The sequence below is a fragment of the Prunus avium genome, chromosome 3 (assembly GCF_965620075.1).
Source record: "Prunus avium chromosome 3, drPruAviu1.hap1.1, whole genome shotgun sequence".
Classification (NCBI taxonomy): Eukaryota; Viridiplantae; Streptophyta; class Magnoliopsida; order Rosales; family Rosaceae; genus Prunus; species Prunus avium.
Window position 1 is genome coordinate 37485484 of NC_142286.1, and position 21220 is coordinate 37506703.

At 37.0% G+C, this 21220-nt stretch overlaps 4 protein-coding genes across 11 annotated transcripts; all 4 read right to left on the reverse strand.

Moving 5' to 3' along the window:
- Positions 1-41: 41 nt before the first annotated feature.
- LOC110750296 (EID1-like F-box protein 2) lies at positions 42-2591 on the reverse strand. The gene is made up of 4 exons (XM_021950597.2): positions 2432-2591; positions 2186-2304; positions 651-1425; positions 42-324 (listed from the first exon to the last, which is right to left on the reverse strand). The coding sequence occupies exon 3, from the start codon at positions 1414-1416 to the stop codon at positions 670-672; it is 747 nt and encodes a 248-aa protein (XP_021806289.1). The 5' UTR covers positions 1417-1425; positions 2186-2304; positions 2432-2591; the 3' UTR covers positions 42-324; positions 651-669.
- Positions 2592-3406: 815 nt separating this feature from the next.
- LOC110750399 (uncharacterized) lies at positions 3407-7983 on the reverse strand. 2 transcript variants are annotated; one of them, XM_021950721.2, is made up of 2 exons: positions 7658-7983; positions 3407-5610 (listed from the first exon to the last, which is right to left on the reverse strand). In XM_021950721.2, exon 2 carries the CDS (start codon positions 5563-5565, stop codon positions 3856-3858), a length of 1710 nt encoding a protein of 569 aa, XP_021806413.2. In that variant the 5' UTR covers positions 5566-5610; positions 7658-7983; the 3' UTR covers positions 3407-3855. The 2 variants fall into 2 exon arrangements, with proteins under 2 accessions (XP_021806413.2, XP_021806421.2); XM_021950729.2 differs by lacking the exon at positions 7658-7983 and adding an exon at positions 7413-7605.
- A 2391-nt stretch (positions 7984-10374) lies between these two features.
- On the reverse strand, positions 10375-16624 carry LOC110750004 (lysine-tRNA ligase). Of its 4 annotated transcripts, none has more exons than XR_002525672.2 (7): positions 13767-14090; positions 13086-13235; positions 12703-12961; positions 12403-12621; positions 12120-12262; positions 11380-11779; positions 10375-10852 (listed from the first exon to the last, which is right to left on the reverse strand). XR_002525672.2 is itself a non-coding variant. In XM_021950243.2 (7 exons), the coding sequence occupies exons 2-7, from the start codon at positions 14055-14057 to the stop codon at positions 11480-11482; spliced, it is 1362 nt and encodes a 453-aa protein (XP_021805935.2). In that variant the 5' UTR covers positions 14058-14190; positions 16485-16624; the 3' UTR covers positions 11218-11479. The 4 variants fall into 4 exon arrangements, 1 of the variants encoding a protein (XP_021805935.2); XR_015834493.1 differs by having other exon boundaries at positions 10375-10883; XR_015834494.1 differs by having other exon boundaries at positions 10375-10900.
- On the reverse strand, positions 14715-16626 carry LOC110750016 (RING/U-box superfamily protein). 4 transcript variants are annotated; one of them, XM_088250364.1, is made up of 3 exons: positions 16485-16626; positions 15376-16062; positions 14715-15219 (listed from the first exon to the last, which is right to left on the reverse strand). In XM_088250364.1, the coding sequence occupies exons 2-3, from the start codon at positions 15905-15907 to the stop codon at positions 15107-15109; spliced, it is 645 nt and encodes a 214-aa protein (XP_088106490.1). In that variant the 5' UTR covers positions 15908-16062; positions 16485-16626; the 3' UTR covers positions 14715-15106. The 4 variants fall into 4 exon arrangements, with proteins under 4 accessions (XP_088106490.1, XP_021805955.2, XP_021805961.2 ...); XM_021950263.2 differs by having other exon boundaries at positions 14715-16062; XM_021950269.2 differs by having other exon boundaries at positions 14715-16199; positions 16485-16625.
- Positions 16627-21220: the final 4594 nt, after the last annotated feature.

Consider the following 21220-nt stretch of genomic DNA (forward strand, 5'->3'; position numbering starts at 1 on the left):
AAGATTTATTGGAAAGGTCAACGAACGAGAATGTAAACTAATTGCACAAACCAATATCCGATCCACATTACATATATAGGCCAAACATAGATTTACATCGTATTACAGTCCCCACAGTGAACATTTTAGGTAAAGGAAAATTGGAAAAGAAATGGTTAGCAGCAGCTTCAAGCACTTTCACGGTAACCCACCAGACCAGGGCAAGACTGAAAGCTTCGACACTTAATGGGATTGTAATGGTATGATTTCAGCTTCCACAAGCCGAGTCAAGATCCCATAATATTTCTGACTTTCCCAACCTTAAAACTTGCAACGCCAAGAGACCTGCCAAAACAAGGGGGAAAGAATAAAGTTATCTTATGATTCCAGCAAAAAGAAAGGGCAGTCAGCCCGAGTAGAAAGCATGTTCAATTGAGCTGCAAGAACTGAACATATTCTACTTTTTTAATGAATTAAGGCACATTCAAATGGAACTTTCACATATTGGAATACTAGTTTTGCCATATCCAGCGAAATGGGATGCTCTTGTTGAACTTATATTATAGGTATTGCATCCACGTCATCCCATAGAAAAATCGCGAATCTCCCTATAGATATAACTCAATTTCCAAAAGAAAAAATTTCTAAAACTTCAAGGTGGAAGAGAGTACCTCTTTTTTGTTTCAACTATCACTCCAACTCTGATGCCTCTTCTGAATCAGATAGAGGTAGCAGGGTACAGATCCCAAGCATATGTCCATTAAGGCAAACAAAATACTCAATGCAATCCTCATAAGCTCCCAATCTGCAGCTGGCACTCTGCGGTATCATTTTGGCTTGCAACATGCTCCATAACTTAGCTTTACAGTAAGGGCACACCTCTGTTGGATGAAGTTGGGCCTCCTTCTTAATCAACATCTTCCGAACCTTTGACATTGAGAATGACTTGAAGACTCCGCGGAAAAAACCAACATCCCCCTCTTCACCTTGGTCAAGATGTTCACAGGGATCAGACACATACAAAACATCTGTTCTGCATTGTGGCAAGAGAAAGCTCTTCCCAGATGTCCTAGAGAACCTGGTCCTATAAACAAAGTGACCAGGGATTTGAATGGTATTAAAGAGGCCACCCTTCTTAGATCCTGTACAGTAAATAAGCAGCTTCCCGAGTGCCCTCCAGTTCCCATCTACACTGTGACTCCCACTAGATTGAAGATCAATCATCATCTTTGGTGCTCTTGTTCGGCAAAATTCCTTCCACAGTACACGCTTGGCAAGATCATCAAACCATTTGCAGACACAAGAAAGTGTAGCAATTAACTTAGGATTCCAATTCAACTGTTGGAATACTAGGAATATTGCATCTTCACTTAGATGCCCTTTTGTGCATTGACAGCTTGTTGAGTGTATGCAACGATACTGCTTTGTAAGAATCATTTTGTCCACCTAGAAAGATTGAAAAATACAATAATCTCAAATCCCTGTAGTTCATGAGACTGTCAACATGTAGCATACATGCACTCACACTATTGTTTATCAGCCAAATAGGAGAACAAATGTTAGATTTAATAGTATTACAATCTGAGAACCCAGAGGTACTTCGCAACCACAAGCACATAAATGCTCTGTGGAATCATTTTGTCCGCCTACTAAGACTTTAAAATATAATAATATCAAATCCCTGTAGTTCTTCATGAGACTACAAATATTGCAAATGCAATCAAACTAAAGATTATCAACCCAATAGCAGAAGGCACGATCAATTTTAATATTAGAATCTAAAAACTCACATATGTTTCAGAGCAACAAGAATTTTCCAGTTTAAAGTTTAACTAGAAATCTTAGACACACAAAATGGTAAGTAAAAGAAACATTTAAGTCCCGAAAATTCATTGCAAATTAAAACTCCAATCAACTTCAATCACAAAACAAACGACAGGGTTTTGCTATTGCATGTCACATATTTCCAAAACCATAGATCCACAAGGCACTCCGCATGAAAAACAAAGCTTTTAAACAAAATATAGCAACTACTTAATCCAAATAAAACCCACATTAATTCGTGTACTGATTGAGCAAAAAAATAAGATTAGACAAAAACTAAGAACATGCAAAATGTCATATCAAAACCCACCGAAACGCAGGAAAAGCAAGCTTAAAGTGGACTAGATCGTAATTAACATGAAATGGGTACCCAATTTCTCACCTCAACCTTAACCTTACAAATGGATTGGGTACAGAAAGCTTCATCACTCGCGGTAGAGCGGATATCCGTAGCTTACAAAGCCCTTTCCCGGCATAGTTTCGAAACCCTAGAAAACCCAACTGTGCAAAATCGAACAGAGATTAGGGTTTTCATAAGCAATAGAAGAAGGAAAAGAAAATTAAAGAAATCAAAGCTAGAAGAAATTTCCATTTGACAAGCGAGGAAGCAGTGAGAAATTGGATTTACTTCAGGGGCAAATATGTCCAAAGAAAAATTCAGTGACAGAAGCACAGCCGCACAGGTCAGGTACTGAAAGCAAACCCAAACAGAGGTGGTATCTGGTGGTAGACACTGGAAAGACGAAGGCAGGCTTGGCTTCCAAAATAGAAGAATTGCAATTTGCCGGAAATGTTACAACGCCTTGCCGGTCCTTTATGTAAGGCAACAACAAATTGCTTCATGCCACGTGTTATACGGGGAGGTGGGGACCACATTGTCTTATCTGTCATTCAGACAAGCAACTCTCATCGTTTTTCACAAATTTACTGTTGGGGAGTAAGGTATTTATCGTGTCAGCCAAAAGCGCAAAAGATTCTTCAAGCACAATATCTCTCGGTGAAAAAAAAACTTACATGTAACGTGGATAAGACTGTTTTGCTATTCCCAAACAATAACACAATGACACGTGGAAAAGTTATTCTATATGTCATTACATTATTGATCGGATATAGCAAAAAGTGTTATTCCTGTTACATGAGAGTTTCTCTCCTCCCGATGGCAACCTTTTGCTTTACCTTTTTTAAAAATAATTATATATTTATGTTGCTTTAATATGATACCCTAATTTTTTTTTAAGAAGATTTTACAGTGGAAGCAAAAAAATTAAATTAAAAAAATAAAAAGCTTGATCGTCAAATTTTCAGAAGAATACATGTTCTATTCTAGCCTAGGACAAGGTATTGGCCTTCCTTGGCATGCTTATTAGCTTTGATCTGGTTGGCCTTTGCCATTGCTACACCTAGGCTTCCACTAAGGCTTTCCAAAAGCATTGTATATTTGTATTGTCGTGGGTGTTTCCAAGGTCCAACCACATTTCACAGATGCATGCATCTCATACAAAATTCATTCAATAAATGTATGGCAATACATATCATCTGCATTATGAACACATTCAAGTCAATGCTGCATAATTTAAACACCACCATTTTGTTACAAATCAGGTAATGGAAAAAAGCTTGGATCAGTCATTGTATTGGCAGAGGAAAAGCTACATCCAACAAAACACTGTGTCAAACTAAACAAAGTACAATTACAGTCAATCTAGTAACTCTATTTAAAACCAAGAAAAACGATATCACAAGTAACCAACAAACAGTTCTGTAATTTTTCTTTTCTCACTCAGTATATGAAGTCATGAGTATAATTGTTTTATTCACAAGATAACAGTCAATCATATCTGGTATGAAACTCAAAGGGAAAGGGAGAAACCACAAAATACAGATGCGGCATGTTAAGATCTAAGCTTGCAAGACTCCACTTCAACTCCGCATCCAGGCCATCTAACGCCAACGGAAGCAATCTTCCTTCACATTTTTGCAGACCATAAGCTTGTTAACTCAAATTCTCACATTAGAAGCTTAGGTTTATTTTCTATTGTTCTTTTCCCCCACTCAAGCAACAGAGCTTGCTGAAGGTTTGCGCTCTTGGAGTGAGATCACTGTTTCAAAAGCACCAACTAAGGCCTTAACCTTACTCTTCCGGGTTTCAACAAGTTTACTCGCTGTTTCTTCGATCACATTATTAAACAGACCTTTCTCATCTTTCTTTCCTTGAACATCTTGATGTCTCAAAACAACCTTCTCTGCACCAGGTTCAGTAGCGAGTGTATCACCATTAGCACCTCTCTTCTTAAAGCTTCGCCTTTGCGCATCAGCTTTGACCTTCTGGTTCTCTCCCAACACTCTTCCCCGCCTAAATTTGAGTCTCCTTGGACTATCATTCTCAAATTGCCCGTCAACCACCTTTCCCCTCCTAAACTTTAACAGTTGGCCATCCTTCTCTTCCGAACAAACCATTCCAGACTTTCTCGGTTTCCCTTTGTCACCCTCCTTTAGGGTCTCTGCATTCTCTCTATAGTCAACTTCACTGTCTTCTGAGAAAGAGTAGTCTTCTGTTTCACTCATTGTATATTCAGACTCGTGATCTTCTCCTTCATGGGATGAAAAGGACACAGCGTTTGGGAGGCACAAAGACTCGGGTGAAGATGATGATGAAGGTGGTGATGGTTCAACTTCACAATTTTTGTTTTGACCGGATTCCAAAGGTTTGTTCTCAGTTTCAATCTTGATGACATACAAGGTCTTCTCCTGTATCTCATCATTGTTGAGTTGCTTGGGTTTAGCTTTTCTGATCTTGTTATGATTCTTTAGAGGAGACACAACTTTCACAGTCCTGTTCTTCTGTGCTTTTAAGCTTGCAACTCTCCCGAGAGAAGGTCTGGGGGACATTGGTGCTGTTGGGGGCACCAATACTTTCTTCAAAGCCACTATGGGCGTTCCTGCCCTCTTGCTTATCTTGACATCACTGTTTCTTTGGCCTTTTAAACCTCCTGAAGATTCAGGAGAAGACATTTGCTTCAGAGCTAAAGATTTTGGCTTCAGAGAGGTCCCTGTCCTCTGGCCTATCTTCAAATCAACGCTTCTTAGGGCACTTGAACCTCCTGAAGTATCAGGCGAGGACAATTCCTTCACTACAAAAGATTTTGGCTTCGAAGACGTGACATGTTTTGCAGACAAACTCTTGTCCTTAAGTTTTATTGAACCCTTCTTTGAAGAGACTTCCAGCTTATCAGGAGAAGATGAAACTTCCTGCTTCATGGTTTTAGGCGCAGCATAGACATGGGGTTGTGAACACGATGACGATTTGAGCTTGGTCAATGATGTCTTCTTCCTATCAGCCAGAAGCTCACTCCCAACAGAATTTTGGCTGTCAATTGAATTATTTGACAGCTGCTGCTTGGTAATGTTACATGTATCAGGTAAATGGGTTTTCGAATCAGGTGAATGTTTGAGCTTGATCACTGCTGTATTCTTCCTCTCTGGAAAAACTGCACTCTCTACTGAATTTTGGCTGTTAGGTGATTTTGTTGGAAGTCTTCTTGGTACAGACTTTATGGGACATCTTGCCTTCACTTCCAATTCATGTTTCTTCCCATATTTACAATGATCATGACAGGAACCAGTAGAAGCTCTGAGATAATGAGGAATCCTTTCTTCACTGTTTAACGAGAATATTTTCCCTGTAGAATTTCTTCTTGAATTACCCTCATCTGGCTTTGTTGTTTCACAGGTCATTGATAAATTGATACTCAATTCATCCATCAGAAAGGAGTGAGATACTTCAAACAAAGTTTAGACCAGATAATCCTGAAAACCAGCCAAAAAGAAAATTATAATGGTGCAAGACGAAAAGAGAAGGGGGTAGGGGTTGACAGATCAAAGATGCATAATTTACGAAACAAAAATGAACACAAATAGGTATAAGAAATCAATCAAAGCAGTGGTGGTGGTAAGAGTCACAAAATTGAGTTGATAAATGACCTGGATAAGCATGGGACAACATAAACTGCCATGTTAGTTTGTAATTTTTAAATCGGATTCTGTAAAAGTTCTACTATAATGAGCACTTACAGATAGCTTCATGCAGGAAGGTTTTCAACAAAATTTTCAACCTGGTGAAAGGTATAAAAAGCATGCATTTACAAGGTTGCACCACTAAGTGAGATCATAAAACTCATACATAGAATCAGTTTGGTAAGATTTATTAAACGTTGAGGGAGATTAGACACTGACATGGACAAGAGGAAAACCAGGAAGAACAATGTAAAATGGAATTGGGGATTATGGAGGAACCACTGACCTCTAAATAACTCAAGTTAACCGGCCTAACAATTCTCTTCTTTTATTACACTGCGTAACATAACGTAAAATAGGAGATTACATACAACTAAATGATGCAAAAACAAGGAACGACTAACCCTGGCAACTATATTGGTGTGGGAAACATCCTGCTAAAACTAACCACATATTCCTAGTTGTGCTCCTACTAATCATATAGTAGCAATACTTATTTCAACTAAAAAGATAAGACCAAAACATTTTCAAACTTAAAAGGAAAACACGTCATGTAAAAGTTAAAAACACTCACACACGACACCAACATAAGTAATGGAATCAAATTCCATGCTCTCTTGATTTTGAAATTAATTCCAGATGGGGCACCTATTATGAATGGAAGAAACAAGAATCTACCCCATAATAAATAAATATAAAAGTTTTTTTTTTGTTTCCAAAGTTAGACATTCGAGTTGATTGTGCAAATTTTGAAGGTTTAGAGACCACAGCATCAGAAAGTTGTTGAATTCAAAACTTACTATGTAATCAATTTGTTATTGTATAAAGAAATACCGACAATGTAATCAATTTGTTATGGTATAAAGAAATAAACATGAAAGTGTTGGCAAGACATAAATGCTACAGGATGCAATAGGAAAACAAAACAAAAAAAAGCAACAAAGTAACAAAGTAACAAAACAAATTAGTTGGCATCTGAATTAACACCGTGATTATCAAACAATCCCATCGAGTTATAAGCTGATACAGATAGAGATATCATGATTCTGCATTCAAAAACCCCCTACAACCAACTCCAATGTCAAAAAAATAAGAGTCCACTAAAGAAAAAATCCCAGAAAAAGCTATTACTCAATGCATTCAAAGCCCTCTACCACCTAGTCCAATGTCAAACAAAGAAGATTCGGCTAAAGAGGAAATCCCAGAAAAGCTGTTATTCAATTAACTTTTTTGTTGGGAAGAAGACAAACTAAAAGCAGCCAATTTTGGGTTGCATTCGAAAAGCAAAACAAGTTGAGAAGTAGCAGAAGAGTAGCTCCAAACGTCCAACCATACAAACAGTAGATAAAAATGGAGGAACATCCAATGAGAGCTAACAAGTAACCAGAACAACCACCCGTAGATAGCACGAATGAATTAACTAAGATAGTAATTATATTATGCAAATCCATCACCAGAAATTTAAAGACAGATCAAAACCCGCATCATATTATCAGTTATAAAAAGTTCAAATAAAAAGCATGCCTTTGAAAAACCACCATAAAGAAAATCTTAATCCCAAGAACCTGTACAGAGGAAGAAAACTAAGGACGCACCCCAAATAGCAGAACACCATGAGAACCAAACTGAGCTTAGTGGAAGCATTGATGACACAAAACCCATAACCGAAATCACAATATTAATCGAACCCAGTTCTTTTTTTTTGTGGACTGAAAACCCAGTCTTCTACATGATCGAACCCAGTTCTGATCATGTAAAAGACTAAAAATCCATATCGCATTATGTGCCGAAAAGGGATTAAATAGATTCAGAAACGCGTAGAGAAGCTGCAAAAGCATACCTTTATTTTCTGCTAAGCCTGCTCAACCAGAAAGCGAAGGAAGCGGAAACGGATGATGGAGTGTGAATGAATGAGGCTGCTCGAGGAGAAAGAAAAAAGGAGAGAGAGAAGAAGAAGAGAGTAAAGGCCACTCCTTTTTGCTATGTTTTTTGTGTGAGATTTTGCTTCACAGATCGTGCAAGCAACTGTTTCTAGTTTGCATTGCTTTCTGGTACGGGGGGGTTTTCTCGGCGCTTTGCGCGTTTGTTATAGAATCCAAGAAAAATATAAAAGAAGGAAAGAAGGAGGAAGTGTGAGAATTTTGTTTGGGTCCCACTCAAACTGCCCTTTTTAGTTGAAACAAATATGCTTTTTTGGAAGTTCCAAAACTCAATCCCAAACTGAAGATTTATTTGTGAAGCTGTTCTTACTTTTTCTAATGGTGCTTATGACTTTTGGATTTCTTGCAAAAAGAGAAATTAGTTTTGGGATTTTTATAGCCTAAATCATAGGGAGATTAGCCCTGTTTGGTATGAAAAATATGAAGAAAAAAAATACATAACTTGTTTTGGATTCTTAATACCATCCTTTTTCAACATTAAAAAGTTTGAAGATATCTTGCCTTTTATGTATTTTACATCTCTTTCATGCTTTGTTTGAATAAATGTTTGCTTTCAAAATTAACTTAACATAAACAATGGTAACTTAAGTTACTTACCCAAAAGAAATCATAGTAACCGGTAACTTTTTGGTTTTTTTTAATAATTTTAAGTTTTTTTTTTATACAAGCGATATTGGGAGAGGGGGGAATCGAACCTAAGACCTCATGTACAAGATAAATGCTCTTAATCACTTGAGCTATAAGCCTCTTGCTTGTTTTATTTTAAACAGCCGATATCGAACTAATGAGGGAAAGTTTATGTCTAGAGAACTATTCCAACTCTTAACCTTAATTAACACTCGTATAAAATTCTTAATTTTTAATATATAAAAATGTATATAGATGTCACACCAATGTATTTCTTAATCTTCCTAGTTGTTTTTTTTAACAAAACCTAATTACGTTCTTTTGATAAAAGCGAAATACCTAATTACGTTTTACTTATGTGGTGAGGATATTTCAACACTATTGATCATGTTGGATTAATGATGTAATTAACACCATTTGAAAAGTACACAAGACGGTTTATTTCCAAATAATTTCAGGAAATTTATAATGAAAGTGAAGTTGAAAATCCATTAGAAGGATTTATGTTTGTCATATTCATCCCTTTAATGGGATTAATTATACATAAACTCATCATCAGAAAGCGTAAATGAAATTATCGAAATTGCTTTCATGATTGATAACACACAGATTTTATTATGAAAATGCAACCAACTCCTTTGATTTCAGGCCGGATGGTACATTTGTGGTTGGCCGAATTCCTATTAACTCATTAAGCTCCCATTCAAAATGCATTGCCAACACGTCTACTTATTTTTTTTTTTTTGTAGATTTCTATAAGAAAATCTTGGGGTCTCCTTCTTAAAGAAAAAAATAAAAAAAAAAAAAAAAAAAATATATATATATATATATATATATATATATATGTATTAGGCCAGCTATATATTATAAGTTGAGGTTCCCATTTTCAATTTTTTTTTTCTGAAGCCAATTTCAAGGAGAAGACTAAATCAATAATTAGCATATTTCGAAGTTAGATCTTTCTTTTTGTTTTATCAAGTTTGGTGCGATTAAATCAAAGTTCTGGAATATTCCTACATGTACTCATACTTTTTCTATATTTATAAATAAAATTATTATTATTTGTTATTTATTATAGTCATAAAGACTTATCATGGGGTCAGGGGTCACCTTGTTATAAGAAATAAATATTGCAAAAATATTGTTTCTGCGATATAATATCGGTGTTTATTATTTTTTTTAAAAGTGATCTTTGGATTAATATTTTTCCTACACTTAACCTTTAAACAACTAATAAAAAGGCGGTTCGTAAATCTCAAAAAACAAATAAAGTGCTTCTATTTTATAAAGCATCTACTCCAATACAAAAAAAAACTCAAAAAACAAAAGGGGGGTCGGTGCTTTTATTTATTTATATTTGACTATTTAATTACTAACAAATGGGTGTGACCAACCTTTTAATCACACCTAGGTAAGATCGTGTCGGTGATGTTTTCAATTTCATTTTCCCCTAACCAACCAGGTGTGCGTACATGATTGTTATCGAGGGTGACAATTTAAAATACAACAGCTGCATAAGTAATTTTGATTAGTCGATCATTAACAATTTCATTACCATTAATTATTATAGTATAAATCTAGCTGCACTTGTTGAGTCCATAAAAAATTATAGTGCCAAAGAATGATTGTTTAGTAGCGCATGTTGAAGGAGTCCTTACAAGATCCATTCTATTGACGGTTCACAATCATCCACGCATGCTACACGGGAATGATTTTTTTTCAATATCCATTTTTAGTTCCCCGCCATAGAGAAATGTGCATCTTAAAGTTTCATGTAGAGCATCACACAAACTTGGAGGGTGGCCAAGTTGATGTTTAGCTTCCTTTTGGGGTGAAAATTATGCTCCTTAATCATTTTAGTACAACATCATCATGGAGGAAGAAAAGCAAACAAGGTGGGTGGGTTGCATCAGTTCATGGAGGCATGCCCCAAAGCTTTGAAAAAGTTGTGGCCAAAGATAAAGCATAACAAGAGCAAAGAGACAATAAAGAAATAGGAAAAGGTCACCTTGGATTCTCTCTCTCCCTCTCTCTCTCTCTCTATCTATCTATCTACCTTCAGACTTTTTTACAAGTTGAGATCTAGACGTGCTTGCTCCTACAGTGCAATTATAAAAAAAAATATACAAAGCCAGTTCTTTACTGATTGCTGGGCCAGCAAAAGACACAAGAACTTTTCTTCTTTTCATCTCATATCAGTTAATACTTTATGTGAAACCTACTTTGACAGCTGATAATCAATCTCCAAAAACTAAATGCAGTTGGTAGCAGAACTTAGTTGGGGAGTTGACCTTCCAACGAAAAACTAGATTTTTTTATGCTCAAGAATTGATTAGTATCTTTCAGTCGTATCAATTGATCCTTACGTCATCCATTGCAGGACAAAATTTCCACCTTCTGTTGAAACAACTGGTCGTATATCCTGCTAACTTTCCTTGAAGCTTTTGCCTACTTGAATCCCATGACAACTGACAAGACAACCAAGTCATGTACGGCCACCTACCAGTCATCTATCTCTAATAAGTAGTAGTCAGTGAGCAAAGAGAATGAATTTCGTATCTAATTGTGCCCAAATTTCAGTATTGCCCTAATGAAATCCAAATTAACTGCAAATTTGTGCAGGGCAGATGAGGGACATGCCTTCTCTAGGCTCTTTCCATGGGGCATATCTTTGATGGTGTTGTAAGTAATTGTAACCTGAAGCAAAGTTTTGGTTTGTTCTGGTTTTTGACATGTTTTCTTAATGACCTGGTGTAGGGCTCCCAGCAACCACCTTTATTGTTTATTCTTTGCTTAGTTTCTACAACCATTGAAGAACAAGAGGACCAGGCTTAAAGAGAATAATTTAATTTTCCGACAAAACACCATAATATTATGCTTTCTATTGCACATTTACTTCTGTACTATTATATCATGCATCTTCTACTATAGGTGATCGAGTACAATTTTAAGATGTTATATAACAAAACCATGGTGAGTCTCAGAACCATTTTACCTTTTTTGTTTGGCCAAAGAACCTTTGTAGCCGAAGTATAGAGGAGTACGTAAATTGAACAGGTGAAACCTCGACCGGCACATTTGCATGCTATGTTATGTCATCGTTTCCGGCCTGAGACAGTCTTCTTCACAGCTCCCACCGAGACCAAAAACTTATCAAGCGATGATAAAGTCCTCATGTCATCTGGAGGGAAGTAGCTGGCAGCCTTTCCCATAAGTGATGCGAAGAGAAGAGAGAGTGAAGGCCGAGTGACATAGCGTTCATCCAAAAGGTCATCCAGAAATGCAAATGCAGCTAACAAATCAGACCTGCTTGCATTGATTGGTGCAGCAAAATGAGCGGGGATTATTCTCTTGAACCTCCACTCCCGTACAATTCCATCAACCCAATCCCTGACCTGAATTATTAAAATGCGAAGTCATTTTTTTGGGACACAAATTGCCATAATACTGAATTTCATGTACTTATATAGTTTCTTGTCATATTTGTTTGGTGAATGCACATCAACCATAGTATACAAGCGCAGAGTGTTGGTTTGATTATTTCACACAAAAACAACACACATGCACACACGGACAAAGAAATCAAGATATCATTTAACCACACCTTTGTGCCTTCATCAGGCATGCTATATTTGGTGATTTCACTAATTAGTTTGCATACCAGAAGACGAGCCAAATTGAATATAAGATGTGCAAGATCCGGCAAAGAAATTTGTATCAGAATGGTTCAACTACCTTTTCAGGGACTTTGCTGAAGACCAGAGTCTTTACAATGGGTGAAACAATCAGCTTTTGTGACATCTGAGCAAAGCTAGCATTAGGTTCCAACAGATTCGATGGACCAAGAAAAAGAATTTGAAGAACCATTCTTTCCCATCCTACACCAAAAATTCGTTTTTATTCAATATTTTTTTTCATTTCAAAAAACATACATGATAACCCTCATATTGGATTATCATTTTAGTAACATTCACTCAAGAATAGAATTTTGGATTGGAAAGGGGAGTGAAGATTCAACCTTTTTGACGGTTCGCCTTGTTGTCAACTACTGGTTCTTGAGGTACTTCTTTTCCTTTACTAAGAAGTTTTACAGCCAAACCATTCTTTGCGGATGCCAACAAGGATTCTTTGCTAATACAATCAGGTGGCTGTCTTGGCACAAAAATTACCGCATCCGTAACCAGTAGAGTTCTGGAAGGCTTATGATAGAAAGCTACCTCTACATATGGCCCAATACCTGAAAATTCACAAGAAAATGAGTTTTCCCAATAATTCTATAAAACAAAGTCTCAGATAGTACTTTTGCACTTTGTATTACCAACTTCTGGAGAACTTAGAACTTTCTGCTCAATCTCATAAGCCCATGGGGTGGACAAATCATCATCTTTTAAGGTTTTAGCACGAAAGATACCAAAAAACTCCAGTGGCAGATTCAAAGGCCAACTCCACTGCCTTGGTGCCACCCATACCTGAGCTCGAGGGAACTCCCTAGAAAATGGACCAACAAAAATTTTGTGCTCATAAGCAAATGTAGGCAGAACTATGTATTCTACGGGAGCTCCCAACTCTTTCAGAAGCTGCCAAGAGACACAAACGCTCATAAGAAGAGTATAGTTGGTTAGCATAAGCACCGGATATGCAGAATTACGCAGAGTCACGAACAAAAAACATATGGGAGAAGATTCTGCAAGCAAGATAAACCTGAATACACTCCTTGGTTGGAGCGATGGGGGCATGAACCCACAGTCCTCCAGATTTAAGTTTGATGACTGTCATTCTAATGTTTGTTGACACACTGCTGAAGCCTAATGCTTGCTCTTGTTCAAACAACCATATGCAGCCTTTCACAGCCTAAAACAAATGCGGAAAAGAGAGGAAAAGTTATTGTAAACGCTACAATAATACAACTACTCTGATCATCCAGAACAAATATCTGCTCTGAACTCAAAGATCATACCTTTGTACACTCAATGAAATACCAACCATGCACTTAAGGTTACACTTTTAAGTCAATAAAGCAACCCATCAATTACAGCAATTTGCACATCAAGTATGAAAAGCTATAAGGTCATCTTTGAGCAATCAACTGTGAAAGTTTCTCTCTTCATTGATTAATATCTGATAAGCTGTAATAAACCTGGCTTCTACTAAAGAGTGATAAAAAGACATGAAAATTGAGAACAGCAGAGGACCAGGAATCAAATGTGAGCATAAAGAAAGAAATTTGTCATGCCGTAAGCCAAAATTACCAAATTTTAAGCGAGTCTCAGCTGAAAACAAGTACAGATATATTCATTGGAATAAAAGTTCAGACCAAAAAGCATTACAGTGATCACTAAGGTAACAGAGTCAAGAAGAAGGTAAAGAATAAAATGAGCTGACCTCAGTCCTAGTGGTGCTTCTATTGAGAAACGGACCCAGAGGAAAAGGAAACCCGGTGAAGTTGATGTAAAAGCGGCCACCACCTCTGCTTCTACTGGTGTTTGCTGAGGTGGTGGAGTTTGTTGAAGCAACCACCAAATTGATGGCATCTTCTCTGTTCTTGTTTCTGGGTTTCAATTGTAAACAAAGACCCTTCAAGGACCCACCAAAAAGACTCCAACTTGGTTCTCTGAGAGAGATTGGGTTCTGCAAAATGGCGGATTTTGGTGAAGCAACGGCAATGGCTGCCATTATTTCTTCCAAACTCTCTTAATACTTCGTCATAAACAACCAAACCACTCAGAGAAGTGTGGTACATAACACAGAATCATAGGTTGCAATGCCAGGTTATGCTTTTGACACGTGGATGATCTTGTCGGATTGCCTGACATGGATTTTCTGTATATTTTAGATTAATTGTGGATGGTGGGGAAAGAAAAAGACGCTTTTGGGCGACCTTTTCTTGTCATCTCAAATACAATCAATGGTAGTTTTCTTTTGGCACAAGATTAATTATTTGAGAGCGAATATAAAAAGTCTTTAAGATCAAATAGCGAAATTCATACAAAATTTAACGAGGTCGAAGTCAATACACACAAATTTGATTTGCATTTTTTTCTTTTGGTTGAAATGGAGGCAGGAAAGATTTTATTTACATATAGACCTTGCCTAGGCTAATTTAGATAGCAATTATTGAAACAGAAAAAGCAGGGGAAGAATGAGTTCTCTGTCATTCATTGCCTTGGGTTATTCACATCGCAGAATTGCAGATTATATCGAAGAAGAGAGAGACTCATCCTCAGTGTCAGAAATATGTACAACCAAAATTCTTTTCTAATGAAATAACCATAATAAACAATTTCGTTCAAAATCCACCACCATCATACCTAGAACTACGCAGCACAAAAGTAATAGAACTATAAAAACATATTATTAAACACAAGTCTTCATACAAACAAGAACCCTGTATGTCCTAAGTATTCTGTATTCTAGCAAGAGCATTGCATATGCATGAAGCAATCCTCTGCTGGAAGATGTGATACTTGCATTGCATCTAATCTTCCTGAACCAAAATTTGAGAAACTAACATGCCCAAGTGAACATCTACAAGAGCTGAAATGATTCTGACAATATCAGAGAAGGGTTGTGTTGAGATCAAGCAGCTTTGGGAGAAAAATAACATTGCATCATGGAAACTGGTACGTCGTCGAATTGCATACTAGAAATACAGATAGGAGGCACCATCATGTAGAAGCAAACTTATATTCACAGTGCTTGTAACAAAGCAAGCCAATAGCACATCAGGTGATGATTTCCCTGACAAGCCAATCCAAACTTGGATATGCAAAGTACAGAAGAAGAAACGATGGGAGAGCAAACACAACCGTGATAAGTATGTACAAAGCCAATATAGCTGCACAGGCAGGTATTACATATAAGATGATCAGAAGAAATATCACAACCAGTGGAAACTTTGCTGTCAAATGAACGAAGAAAAACAGCGACTTCCGAAGGGAAGAATGCAATCGCTCCACACTAAGGTAATTAGGGGCAAGGACATGATTCTGACCCGATGGCTCGATATGGCGAATATGGTGTACCCTCCGGTGGTGAGTGTGGCTCACTTGACTTCCCACGGATGCATTTCCATTTGCCGGCCAGACAGGATGATTATCACCAGAGAAGGTAGAATGAGACTTAACCCTATCACCATTCATGCTCTCAACCATCCAAAGAAGAAAGTAGTTCTTGCGAGGGAATTTGAGATTTCCCCTGTAAACCAGCCGGAAGGACAAGAGATTGCACCATGGGCATGAGATAAAAAGCGGAAGCTGAATTGGTAAAGTGGGGAATTTCACAACAGCCCATTGCAGTCCCAGAATGCAATTTTTACAGAGGGTATGGCCACACCATAAAACGTAGGGCACATTTTCGACAATGTTGAAGGACTCCCAGCATATGGGGCACTCTAGTCCTTCCTCTCTCCCAACAACAGAAGAACCCTCATCATCCGAACATTCAGAAGCAGCTTGTGTCGGCCTTAGAGAATCATTTTTTAATCCAACACTTCCAGCTATGTAGCTGGATGCAAAATTCCACATATTGACCACAGCCAACCGTCTCACTAACACATCACCACTAGAAAAGCTTATTGCAGCAGTATCTCAAAGCAAGTGTGATGAAGATTAACTGGGGCATTGAAGGTGTCTTATAGCCAATAATGTCAGCCAACATCACGCATTTCTAAAACTCAGAACTGAAGAAGAAGACGAATACACAGTAAATTTGGCAGAAAACTAAACTTTTTCCACTGCACTTGGAATTAAACTGATCTCGTTTTCTATTTTGAGATCATTGACGCATCTACCAATTTCACCTATGAGTTCAAGTAAGCTGAATATGCATCAGGCAAGCCACACACGCAAATGCAAAATGAATCAGCCAAAGAAATACAAAATTACTACACCTCAAAACAGTGATTTAAAACCCCGAGACCCAATTAGACAATCAAATAATCGATCATTCATATAAACTTCGAAAAAAGATCCAAACTTTAGAATAAAAAAACCAAACCCATCTCTGAAATTTTGAGCCGCAGGTCTGTAAAACTAACCCAAAGATCTAAAACAAAAGTGAAAGAATCAAACGAATAAAAACAGAAGTAGATGAAGATCTTACTGATGGTAGGGAGCGATTTGGAAGCAAGTTTTCAAGTGAGAGAGATGGGGAGAGTTGAGAGAACCCTCAATCTCTCTCTGGCTCTTTCTCGGAGCTGTGAAGTGTGAAGATAAATGAAAATTGAGTTTTTGTGGTACTTTCTCCTCTTTCGGGTTCTGGAACTCAATGTGTAACCGAGGGAGCGGCGTGGGTCACCATTCCAAGCCTGTATGCATGTGTGTGGTCCAAGTGGCTGTGATTAAGCTAGATAACAACGACGTCGCGTCGACGTCGGTCTTCTGGACCATTAAAAATTTGCTAAACGCTGCGTTTTGGCTACTCTTCAGTTGGGCTCAAGATAGCATAGCCCATCTATTGGATTTAGCCCAAAACCTAGCAATTTTGGTGGATATACTACTCTTTATATTGTATTTAAATAATTTGGATTACATTACCCATACACAAAACTGGGTATGTTGCTTATTCTTGCATTAAACAGTTGCAATTTTGCAATAACTCTATTTACTGGGGCATCGGAGGTCTTGTTTCGATTCCTCCCTTCCTAATATCGCTTCCATCAATTGGCATTTTTATCAAGTGCTATTGAGTTCCATAGTAGCCCATGGGTTCTAGAACTTGGAGATTGATGTACTTGGGCCATATTTGGAGACTCACTTTCGGGCTTCCTATTTGTACCCAATTTTAATCAACTAGGCATGTGTGCGGAAAGGCTATATTGATTTGTTTAGGGTGAATGGCTTATTTGAGGGGGTTCAATCTCATCATCAACAAATGTGAGGAAATGAATTGACTCAAATATTTTAAATGGTTTGATGGTGGGATTGAACCCTTCAAATAAGCTCCTCACTCTAAACTCCTCATTGTAGCAGCTTCCGGCTTGTGTGAGGCCTTGATGTCCTTGTGATCACATTCCAATCAAACCGTAAACGTTCATTAAGGCGCTTATATACCTATATTTCCTTTGAATTACAGCCATACAACTAAGGACACTTTTGTGATAATGATTAATTAACAAGTTCGGTTTATAGCTAATTAATGTTGGTAAAAGTTTTCAGTTTAAGGCCCAACATAACATTTTGTGTCAAAGTAACATTGTCGATGGCACGAATATGACGGTCCACAAGAGCCCACCTGATGTTTCCCTTAATTGCATTATTGTGTCCTCGCATGCCTCATATAATTACATATGCTAGCTGTAGGTCTAGATATCAAATCGCATTTTGTAGGTTATTTTAATTTGGTACTCATATCATATGGCATGAAATATGCCTTATCTTAACTGAAAATTCCGTATCCTTCCTTCTTCATCAACAAGATAAGGCCAATATAGAGAGTGGGTCACTTGGTTTTTGTTTTCATCTTGCAATTGGCTTTGTCCTTCGGATGGTTGGGATTCGACCACGTACACACATAACTTGCCACACTAGGCTAACAGAAATATGAGCCAACTAGGGATTTGAAAGTAACATATTAGATAGCAAGTGTTGGGTACTTGTTAGGTTTTGTGATCAAACAAATAAATAAATATCTCGATTGCTATATATATGGACATTCTGCAATAAGTATTTAAGTTAATGATTGATTACATATTTCTAATCTCAATCGTTGGATTGCATCTAAAAGACCACCAACGCATTTAATAAATGCAATTCAACAGTAAAAATTAAAAATATGTAACCAATCTTTAATATAAAATACTTATATGTTTGATAGATGCTTGTACCGCAATTATATTAGACGGGGATTTATTACAGTGATGGAAAATGATATCTTGCTGTAATTTAGAGGTCCCACGCGAGGCAAGTAACCCTAGCTCTGATGTCTTTTTCTATTATTTGAGCAATTGATTGATCAGTAGGGATGCCTAAATGTTTTGCCTTCACCTCCAAAACTCCAAAAATGAGTGGGACCCAGATACAATGCAAAGAGTGTTGTTGTGTTGCTAATAAATAAGCCTTTTTAAGTCTGTGAATTAATCATTGAGGATAAGACGCATATCCTTGTGTGTCTTGTGAAGTTCTTATTATAATAATTTTTTCTTTCATGCAAACTACGAGTCATTTCTCTTTGCAGATAAATTACATTTCAGATACGTGCATCATTTTGTAATTTTACAGTCAGACTGTAATTGATTTTAAGGAAGAATAACTTCTTACTTGTCTTATAGTCGTGCCACCTCATCAGAGGGATGCTGTAATTGTCTTTCTTGGGTAATAAGGTATAGTAATTTTGATAGGGCAGGTAAATAATTTTAAGACCAGTTGACGATTATTTGATGATGATGTTTTCAGAAAACAAAGGCCAAGTTGGCCACTGGGGGACTTCGAAAGCCAGCTGAGATTTTGTATATGCAAAGGATCTGGACGCATATGCCGATTCTTCTTGTTCAGCCCGATCATGATCATGGTCTTAGACTCTTAGATTGATCACAGCCGTTGATTCACAAAAAGTTATGCGTCAAGTGGCACAAACTGGTAGCTAGACAAAATGAAATTGTGGCCCTGCTCGATGCATTTATGTGCACGTGGAACTCTGAACTATTTATACGCATGGCATGAGAGACATTGAAGAAGAATAATGCAATATATACGTTAACTCTACGTGCAAAAGCTTTCAACGATTTTTCTCCACCTCCCCAACATAAGTCTCTAATTTATCATTTTGCTAGTTATTTGGTAGGCACCAGGAGAATTAAACCTAGGATGGAGTATTATTCTCTCTCAAGAGGTACCCTAAGCTAAGGCTCTCGTGGTCTGCTGAATTATTGTATATTTAGTTCCATTTCTTTATTTATATGTACAGGAAGAGAGATCGAATTCGGGTGAAGAGAACGGACACACTACCTTAACCAACTAACCTAACCCGCCTCATATATATATATATATATATATATATATATATATATATATATATATATATATATATATATATATATATATATATGTTTTAAGACGTAAATTTCTATAGTAAATCGTTGTATTACGTTTCAGCTACTTCTTTTACTAGCCACACCGTGCACCACGTTTTGCCTTGAATAATCTGATGGATCCTAACTTTTATTGCCTCCAACTCCATCCTAACTTTTTATTTCCTTTATGTTACATCAGAATGAATGAGAAAATAATTACCTAGAAAGGGAAGGTCCTACTCTTCACATGTGAGATTCCCATAAGTTGATAAAATAATTGGGCATCTCTAGTCCCTATCTATCTACAAATTTAATAATTCTTCAAGTTTTGACACATAAGGTTAATGTCATAAATATTTGTTAGAGACTGATCATGATGAGAGAATCTTGGAATATAATACTGCTCTAATTTTGGAAATTTATTCTTAATTTATTTGACGACTACGTACTACAAGTGTAGAAAATGTTGATCGTGAAGTATACTAGTAAAAGGGATAAGTACTCATGCGGATCCCACTCTTTTTATTTTTTTTTATGAATTATCATCATATTTTATTGAGACGAAATGAAGATCAGGAGCATTGGACCCTACTTCATTTTCCTTTGGTGTTTAGAGTAGGCTGCCCTAGTTTTGGCTCCTAGTTTATGGGTCATTTGTTGTTGCATACAATTTATTGCAAGTTTTATTTTAAGGAACCTTCCACTCACACCAAAAATATAGGCCGTGAAAACGTACGAATCTGTCATGCCATGCACAAGAGAAGTTTTTATAAGTTTTAGTTAGTGGAATTATTCTCTTTTGATTTCACCAGATTCAAGCTGCATAAAAGTTTGATTATGGGTTTCTGGCCTCTATATTTATTCTAAGTAGGAATGAATCTATGTTTGGTTTGGTTTGGTTCATATAATTCTTTTGAAGAAAAGGGCACAAAAGTAGTAAAGAAGATTGCGTTTTTCACGTTCTAATTTCATAAACAAAAGCTGAGTGGTGGGCAAAAAAACAAGGCAGATCAAATATGAATACCAAGGACCCAAAGTTATTGCTAGGGTGAGAGTAACTGATGGTGACAACAGGGTAAAGGACAAGTTCCTCCAACTTCTAGGAAGATTCCATTTCCCTCGTTTTCTCACTTCTCCCAATTTGCTGCCTAGCCAGACTGCCAAACCCTCTGAATAAAACACCACTCGAATTCTTTTTTATTTTTTTTCTCTTGGGAAAAAGATAGGTACGGCATCTAATCAGTACGGAAAATATTGTATTTGACTACGGATTAAATTAGATTAAATGGTGCCACATACGCTATGTTCTTTTCAATTATTGATGAAATACAGATCACTATTGATGTTGGGTGTTTCTTGTCTCCATTGTTTCCTTTTATCCTAATTAGAATCCAAACTCTGTGGGACCCCAAAACTAGGGTTTTCTTGTTTATATGCTTTTGTTTTTTCAATCATTTTGAATTTCTGTTTTCTTTGTCTCCAGTTAATAATTGTATGACTAACATGGGACGTGCCCCAAATTTGTTGTGGCCACACTTGGGAAAGTTGCTGGTGTCAAATTTATACTGGAAAGGGAGACAGATTTCTACAACCATTTGCACCGAGCGAGCCCACGAGATTAATTTATGGTTCTACAATGCTTAGTGGTCACATTTTGGTTTGAACGATGCTTTTCTAAAAAGGAAACCCAGTACAATAATTCTCTACTGTTGCTGTCAAACTTTTTTATTCGAATTTACCCTCATGATGCCTACATGCAAGTTTTTAGCATATAGATTATCCAATTACTAAACAATTCTTCTTTTATTTAAATTACTCATCATTGGAT